Source organism: Carya illinoinensis, chromosome 11 (genome assembly GCF_018687715.1).
Source record: "Carya illinoinensis cultivar Pawnee chromosome 11, C.illinoinensisPawnee_v1, whole genome shotgun sequence".
NCBI classification, from domain to species: Eukaryota; Viridiplantae; Streptophyta; class Magnoliopsida; order Fagales; family Juglandaceae; genus Carya; species Carya illinoinensis.
Genome location: NC_056762.1, coordinates 12,189,416 through 12,198,297, shown reverse-complemented (window position 1 = coordinate 12,198,297; position 8,882 = coordinate 12,189,416). Strand labels below are relative to the sequence as shown.

Genomic DNA, 8,882 nt, shown 5'->3' with positions numbered 1-8,882 from the left:
AACTATCGGAGTCCAATCTCCACACCATGAACGTTCCCACGCCCGTTTCCGCGCCATGCACGTCTGTACCCTATTAGGGTTCACGGCATCAGTGTTATTTAAATACCCAGATGATCTGCATATTCATGCAAGCATTATTTTTCGCAAGCTAGGGTTGCCGCAGCCACGTCTCCTATAGCCTACTGCACCTCCACGTCGTGTTAAGCCCTCCATTGCACCAGAGCGCCGTTGCCGTTGGAAATTTGCACGTCCTCTTCATCACGGAAGCCCAACCCGAGTTCGTCCACCGCACGAAACCTACCTATCCAGAATAAAACCACCGTGTGATAGCCACTACCAAGCCAACGCGAAACCGCCAGCCACTGCCCAACAAGCCTCTGTTTTTAGTAACCAAAACAGAGCACTTTGGACACTACCGTAGACCCGCGTCCCTTCATTGTCAGGCATCGTTCCTCGCCGAAAACGGTCAGACCACAGGGCATCATCTCAGTCATACTACCCCCTGGACCACCGTACGTATGTTCCCTCTCTCTCTCTCTCTTTCAGTGCTCAGCTCGACGGCGTCTTCGCCTCACCACCCAGACCACCACGTCTCCCTTCTCTCTCGGTAAGCTTCTGTCGTGCAACCCCTGTTACATGCAAGATCCCTTCGTTGGTTTAAAAGAAAATAGAAAGTGATTGTTGAGCCCTCGTAATGCTGGTTAAGGAGGAACTATATTACATTTATACCCTTTTCAGTTATAAGCCAAAGCAGGAGGTGTTTGAAACTTATATTTCAGTTGGAGTTATATTAAAATGGGCCTAAGCTTTACTGGAAGAAACTATTGGGTTATTTTAAGTAGGTTCAGGCTTACTTTAAATTGGCTCAAAAAGTTATTTAATAGAAAATATTTAAAGTTTTGAATTATATTAGTTGGAATTAAATTTTTAAAGGATTTAGAGTTTATGTCTTAGACCCACCAAAAAGATATACGAAGAAGCCGACGATGGTAAAAGAGGCCAATGGTGGTGAAGTACTATTTTTTTTCTCCACTCTGTCTCGTACCATAAAAAGGAAAAAATCTACCATTGAACACTATTTTTTTCTCCAATTTCACCTAAAGCCTTTTCTCAAATCTTCGTTTCCGTCTAAACAAAGCTCGTCATTGTTTAACTTACCCAAAAATAAAAATAAAAAGCTCGTCATTGCTCCTGTCTTCTGCAAAATCATCCACTGATCGTAAATCAAACATGCACCTAAAATATCTCTCTTCAGTCGATTTCAAAGAAAAAATTCGCATTGATGGAAGGGTATTATTGTAATTGAAAATATTTTTCAGCACAAAAATGTCTAGGCCTGTGTGGGCAATCCTCGAATGTGATTGTTTCGACCATACATAGAAAAGAGTCCGGGGAGTTTGGATCCCTCAATTCATCTAACTCGTCTCATTTAATCATTACAATTTTTTCAAATTCTTATATAAAATTTAATAGATAATTCAACTTTTTCAAATTTAAAAATAATAATATTAAAAAATAATATTTTAATAATATTTTATTCAACTTTCATCTCAACTCAATTCAACATCAGACTCAATCCATATATGTTGAAATTTCCTTTTGGATTTACATCTTGCAATCAAATATGATAAAAGCGGGGAATTGATGTATGCTCTCAACCTACCATATTTCATTTCGAAAAAATGTATGTTGAAATTTCCGGCGGCTATGTTGGAAAATTCCTCGTTGCCGTCCCCACCTTAGCCTCAAATTTTCTACACGAGCATGACTTTTCAATATTCCTTTTCAAGACTTATAAACCCACTCAAAACACGTCATTTGGTAAGCATCTGATCGATTTTATCAGTCATGAGCCACTATGATAAGCAGCAAGCTCCTGGTAAGTAATTAAGTGCCTCAAGTATAATCTTAACAAGTATGTTGAGAGGATCATATCTGTAATTGAATTCTAGAGCCTTCGTTACAACAAGTTTTGAAAGGAAAGGTTTTACGGTACTACTTCTACTTTATTTCTAGCCTCCTCTTTTGCCTCTTCGGAAAGCTTTAAAGATATTTCAGACTATATCTGTTCGTAATCAACTTTATGTGGGGAGGAAGACAATAATTTCTAGTATCGATGAATTATCCGAATTCAACTCTTTGTGAAAATTATTTGTTTGATATTTCATTAGTCAACGTTGGATGGAGTAGCTAAAGGAAAACCATTTAACTCTTTTTGTCAACGTTGAAACTTTTGGATCCATGGATCTTTGATATTGGTTCATGTATATTGAAATTGCAGGGGCATATCCCCCACCTATGACTGCATATCCGCCGAGCTATGGATATCCACAGGCAGTAGTAGATAAGGGCAACCTTCAAGTTCCTAATTATTATGTTTCACCACCTCCACCAATTGGTTACCCAACCAGGGTTACTGACCCTGCACCAGGGTATCCCCAAGACATGCCTCCCTTTGAAACTACAACTAAGGGTGGAGGATTTTGGAAAGGATGGTACGTTTGTTTGTTTGTTTTGCATCCTTTATTTCTATCTGTTTTTGTTTTTCTTTTGTTTGTATGATCTTCGTTATCTGTTTTGATAATTGTCATCTCCCTTGCTTTGTTTGCTTTATTTCTCAATTTGCAGTGCTGAAGATATCTTTTGCTGTTGCTGTTGCGAGGCCTCGAATCCCAGCCAACAAACCTAATTATCCTCCATCCAATGGGCTGTGACCCGTCCTGTGTAATCTAAAATCTTCGAATGGTCTACACAATTTGATAGAGTATTCGTACTTTATTACCTCACTTCTGTTATGTTGTAATAATCACTATATATATTGTATTGCCACGAAGCCTACAAAATTAATCGTTCTATATCAAACACCATCTTAAAAGAACTCAATCAGACCAGCCTAGCCCTAGAGCAAAGAATCACTCATATTTTATTAACTCTACACGCACTATCAATATATCAAACTCCACTTTTATATCAACTTCTTTCTCCCAAGTTGCTTCTTAAACATTATGATTCTTCCATAGTGCTTTGACCAATGAAATCTTGCGGTTACGAAATTCCTCTCTTTCCAATCAATAATTTGTACTAGTTTTTCCACATTTGTCAAGTTCGATTGCAGTGGTATACTCTCAGGGTCTATGATTGCTAGAGTCTGATCCCCAAAGCTTTTCTTCAGTAAGGACATGTGAAACACATTATTAATTCTATAGAACTCGGTTGGTAAATAAAAGCAGTATGCAACTGCTTCCACTTTCTCCAATATCTCGTACGCTCCCATGGAACTTGGACTCAATTTCTCCTTTACATTGAATTGAGTCACCACCCTCATGGGAGACACCTTCATATAGACCTAGACTTCAAAATCCAAATTTTTCTCCTGCTATCAGCGTAATTCTTATGCCAACTCTGCTTCATTCTCATTCTTTCTCCAATCACTAGAACCTAGTCTAGTCCTTGATCTCCTGCAAGATTTCTGATTCAATCACCTTATTTTCCCTAACTTCATCCCAATATAACAGGGATTCACACTTCCTTCCATACAAAGCCTTATAAGGTACCATCTGAATGCTAGCATGAAAGCTGTTATTGTAAGCAAACTCTACCAAAGATAGCTAGCTGTTTTTCCCAATTTCCTTCTTGTTCCAGAACACATCCCCTAAACATGTCTTTTAAAGTTTGTATTGTCTTTTCAGTCTGTCCATTTGTTTGAAGATGGTAGGCACCATTGAATTTCAAACTGGTGCCCATCAAGCTCTACAAACTCTGCCAAAATCGTAAAGTAAAACTAGGGTCTCTATCTAAGAAGATTGTCCTCGGTACTCCATGCGGTTTGACAATGACTAACACATAAACCCTAGCCAATCTTTCTAAGGAATTGGTGTTCTTGATGGGCATGAACTGGGGGCTCTTAGTCATCCGATCAGATATCACCCAAATAGTATTATTCCTAATAGTAGTTCTTTGAACTCCCTCTACAAAGTCCATCAATGTCTTCCTACTTCCATTCTGGGATCGACAAGGGTTGTAAAACACCTACCGGATTCTGATGCTTTGCCTTGACCAATCTGCACATAGAACATTTGTTCACAAATTCTACTACATTATTTTCATTCCTTCCAACCAGAAATTTTGTTTTAAATCCTAGTAAATCTTCATGCTATGGATGTTTATGCAATGTTTTTGCACGATTTCAAATAATGGAGTGGCTTCCCCTGTTGGGCCTTTAAGCAATGGATGTTTATGCGATGAGTATCTATTTGATGAATGTGAACATCTTTGGCAATATGTATATGTGTACTAAGTTTTGCACATAGGGTAACTTCTCAAAAGGTGATTCCTCACCATGCTTATATAATCGTGTTTTACTAAGAGGGTATTCCTCGCCATGTTTACGAATATGTGTTTTTGCCTGAGAGGGAATCACCATACACTAATATATGTGTTCATCCATTTCGTTACATGAAACCGTTCATTGCATATTAATGAGCATTGTCTCTCATTAGCGGTCTTGTCATAACCATCTAACCTACCTTTGGTTTTAATGTAGGAATCATAGATTTTGATGCAGAGTTAGATCCAGGAGTGTTACCTGTGGAGGAAGAACCAACATAATCCTAGCAATAGGTGTGTAGGCATGTTTCTTTCATAGAACCTATCATCTTTTGGGAGTTGTATGTATAATTAACAGTCAGACAATCATATGTAATCGGTCGGCCTTATTTTTGGCATATGAAACAAACACTTGGATTAGTGTGTAATTATTCAGGGATTGAAATGACTTGTGGATTGATCAGCTTATAATTTTGACTTCGAAGCGTAGAAGCTGTCAAAGTAATACGAGGGTAAATCCCAAGATCGATTTCACAGGGATAAAGGGAATTAAGCAAACATTAACATCTCAGTCCTAATTATAGCGACAAAATATTATGAAAAGAAAAATGAAGCTTAAACTAAAAGGGTGAAGCAATGAACAAACAAAAAAAAAGGTGTGAAATAAACTTCGAGTATTAGTCACTAAATGTATCAACTCAAAGTGATGACTATTTACTGAGGGGGTGTGGATTGGTTTAAGAGTGAAGGTAATAGCTGTTTGGGAAGTTTAAACTCAAGTAAAACTGAAAGTAAAAATGAATCTATGCTTCTAAAATTATCAAAACTAAGAGGCTTAAAGAAAGTGTGTAGCAAATGAATTAAACTTGTAAGAAACAATAAAACAAACACTTGGGATGCAATTTTCACCCACTGATTTGGTGGTAGATTTACTTCTCTTTTCATCTTCTCTCAACCATTCTCTCATTCCTAGAAGTTATGGTGGGATAATATAGCAATGAACCACAATTTTTTTGCCTAATAAAATGTCTTGACAGATCGATTATATAACAACTATAAAACAATAAAAGAAAACCATCAAAGTTTTGTTGCTTGTTCAAGTATCAATTGTGCCTTTACGTCTACAACTGAGCTAAATCAAGAACGAAGAACTTCAATTCTTTCTATATGCAAGTCAAAATATAATCCAACAAGTTAATCATCAAAATCACATAACATTGAAGAAAATCCAACCCCAAACAGTCATGGGTTACTCCTTGAATTCCAAGCTAAAAAGTCTAGCCTATCATTTCTAGAATAACAAAATACCCAAAAGAAATAAACCCTAACATTTCAAGTTCCTATATAAAATGAAATTGTCGAAGCACAAAAATAAAAATCAAGATCCAATGTTTTCCACGGAAAGGAAAAATGTCTGGGCTTGCAATGCCAATTCTCTGCTGCCCAAAACATCTCTCCCGAAAAAAACATTTTCCGACCCCTGAAACAAAACTCCTTTTTCCTAAAGAAAATGCGCACCCTTGAAGCAAAGGAATCTAGCCTGAAAGAAAGAAAGAAAAAAAAAAAAAAAAAAAACTCTTGTGATTCTAGTCCTGCGAGGCCACGTGTTCATGAGAATCATTTTTCCGTAGCCCGTGCTCTGCTCCTGCAAGACCAGCATTGTGCACTTGCGTCCATGTCCTACACATCCCATAGCATTCCATCCAAGAGCAGCTCTATGTGTGTGGTCCTCTCATTCTTTTATTAGCCAATCTAATTGATAGCCCTTTTTCAAAAATGCTCTACATCAAATGGGATTAAGTGTTCACAATGGGAAGGGAAAAATTAAGATATTAATTCTGATGTGACACAAATGCATAATAAATCTTTCAAGTGCAAATTATCAGAATTTATCAATTGACTAATCAACTGCATAATTAAGTGCTTAACTACTTTTATTGGTTAATAGTTCATGCACTTAAATAGCTTAATCATGCCATTTTTACACTTTATCATCCCCCCCCCCCCCCCCAACTAGCTCTTTGCTAGTCTCTAGCAAAAAGAGTGAAAGAAAAAAATAAAATTCTTAGCTTTCATCCAACATAACTGAAGTCTAAAAACTCATGGTATATTCAATACTCAAGTAGAAGAAATGTGTAGAAGATTACAGCTCACTAAGTGTAGCAAGTGTGTGGCAAGATTACCAAGGTTGACTAACATTTCATTATATCTTTACCAATATTTGTAAATTGTATTTCTTGGGGTTATGTTGTGATTTAGTAATGTCACTCAATTTTCTTTGTTAGATTAAAGCATTCTTGTCATTCGATTTTCCTTCTCTAACCCCCTTGCCTGTAATGATAACAAACCCTTGTGGGGCCACAGGAAATTTGGCACATACCTCCATGGCATGGTCATCTGGACCGCCAATAAGTAGTGGCAACCGATTGTTGCAACCATTCAAGGGTGCCAAATTTTGTATATGTTACCATTCGATTCGTGAGACCAGTTAGCAAAATCACATCTCTATTGTTCTTAATTGTCTAACATGTCTACCATTTGTTATGTCTCTATAATTTCTTAGAGATGGATTCGCTAGATCATGAACATATGTACTTCACCAACCTTCTTAGCCAAGACCCCCAAATTGACCACACTTACGGTAGTCAGAGTCATAAGAAAATCAGCCAGGGGTGCGAACTTTACCCTCGAAGAAGACAAGTTACTTGTCTCAACATGGCTTAATACCAACGTTGATGCCATCTAGGGAATGGACTGAAAACACACCCAACTTTGAGAAAAAAATTAGTCAATACTTCAATGAGTATAAACAAATTACAACTGAGCGAAGTGTTGGGTCCTTAATACATCAGTGGTTGACCATTCAAAAGGCGACCAACAAATTCTGTGCTAAACTGACCCAAGTCGAATGGTTGAATCAAAGTGACATAATCAAGCAAGACAAGGTATAACCATCCACTTTTATATGCTTTTGGCATTTGCTTTTTTATAAGTTATGTTTTCTTTATCTGCTTGGTCATTAATTTTGCCCTTATATTCTCTAATTGCAAGTTTGACAAATTGAAGATCATGTACCAATCGCTGGAGAATACCTCATTTTAGACTCTCTATTGCAATATCATTGGCATTTGGAGACCATAAATATTTATTAGGAAAAACATTTATGATTGTCTTCATAAAGTTTTTTACTCTCAATCGTGGTGCTTTCTCCAATCCTTATGTATTCATCTATAAAATCACCAGTTACTCCATACGCAATCGTTCTAAGTACATCAATTATCTTTTGCATAGAAGATAAATTGAGTATTCCAGCAGAAGATCAAGTCGGAATGACAAATTTCTCTTAAAATGAAATCAGAATTGTGTTCCTAAGAATGTGAATGGAACCAAAAGCCCTATTTATAAGAGGGAAAAAAAAAGTTATTGTTACATTCCATATGTCCATTAGGAAAAATTCGAAAATATTACCGTTACATGTAAGACAAATAATATTACCATTGGAGGGCAGATAAAAAAATGTTACTGTTAAAAAAATGACAAAAAATGTTATGCTATCGCACAAAGAATATATGTTGCCATTAGAAAAATGACAACAAATCTTACCGTTATATAAAATGACAAAAAAATGTTATCGTTAGACAAAGACAAATGAAATATTACCGTTATATATACAAACAAAACCATATTAAAAAATACCATTGTATTGGAAAATGCACATATTCAAAAAAAGTTATTTTTTGTAATACAGCAATAGTTTGAAAACTATTATTGTACCCAAGAAAAAAATCGTATAAGTGCTTACAAAATTAGTAGAAGATGATATTTGAAAATAAGAGGAAAAAGATAAAAGAGTTAATAGTTAAGAATGGAAATTTATAGTGAGAAAAAACTAATAAAAAATATTATTTTAATAGAATAGATAAATTATAGGCAATGAGATGTAGGGAAAGATTTGTAAATTTAGGACAAAATTATAATAAGTATGATTCTAGCCAAATTTTAGGAAATATTATAGGGAAGTGAATGGGAATGCTCTTATACATTTCTCTCTCTTATCTCTGTTTTAAAGGACCTTTTTCCTTTGAAGGTGTCTAAGTATAGAATCTAGTGAATTGAAGCCATAAGGCTCGCTTGACCAAGCCTTAAGCGAACTATCATAACCCCCAAACAAACCCTAGTTGAGAAGAGTGATCAAACATCACATTCATGTTAAATTGAAAAAATATATTTATTTTCTATGAGTTATTGTACAAAATAACATGAAGTTAATTGTTATTTGTTTATGGTGAATATAGGAATAATCATAATGTTTTTATGAATTACTTTGCAAAGAGTGCTCGTAGTGGGGCAAGCAAAAGTATCTTACCCTTTGATAATCATAGTGCTCGCAACCCCAAACTAGTACCTTAAAAAGTAACAGTGAAGTGAGCACTTGAAGAGGAGTGAAGCTCACCTTCTCGGTCAGCAAAGAGTAAGGAGGAAATGCTCGCCCATTGAATAGAAAGTTATCACCCAAGGTGAGCATAAGCATTAGCAAAGAGCACTTGCTTCGGGGC

At 36.2% G+C, this 8,882-nt stretch overlaps 1 protein-coding gene across 2 annotated transcripts; it reads left to right on the top strand.

The window, feature by feature from the left end:
• Positions 1–1,746: 1,746 nt before the first annotated feature.
• LOC122280857 (cysteine-rich and transmembrane domain-containing protein WIH1-like) lies at positions 1,747–2,862 on the top strand. Of its 2 annotated transcripts, XM_043091922.1 has the most exons (4): positions 1,747–1,879; positions 2,282–2,495; positions 2,629–2,737; positions 2,769–2,862. In XM_043091922.1, exons 1-3 carry the CDS (start codon positions 1,849–1,851, stop codon positions 2,687–2,689), a joined length of 306 nt encoding a protein of 101 aa, XP_042947856.1. In that variant the 5' UTR covers positions 1,747–1,848; the 3' UTR covers positions 2,690–2,737; positions 2,769–2,862. The 2 variants fall into 2 exon arrangements, with proteins under 2 accessions (XP_042947856.1, XP_042947855.1); XM_043091921.1 differs by having other exon boundaries at positions 2,629–2,862.
• The last annotated feature ends 6,020 nt before the right edge of the window (positions 2,863–8,882 follow it).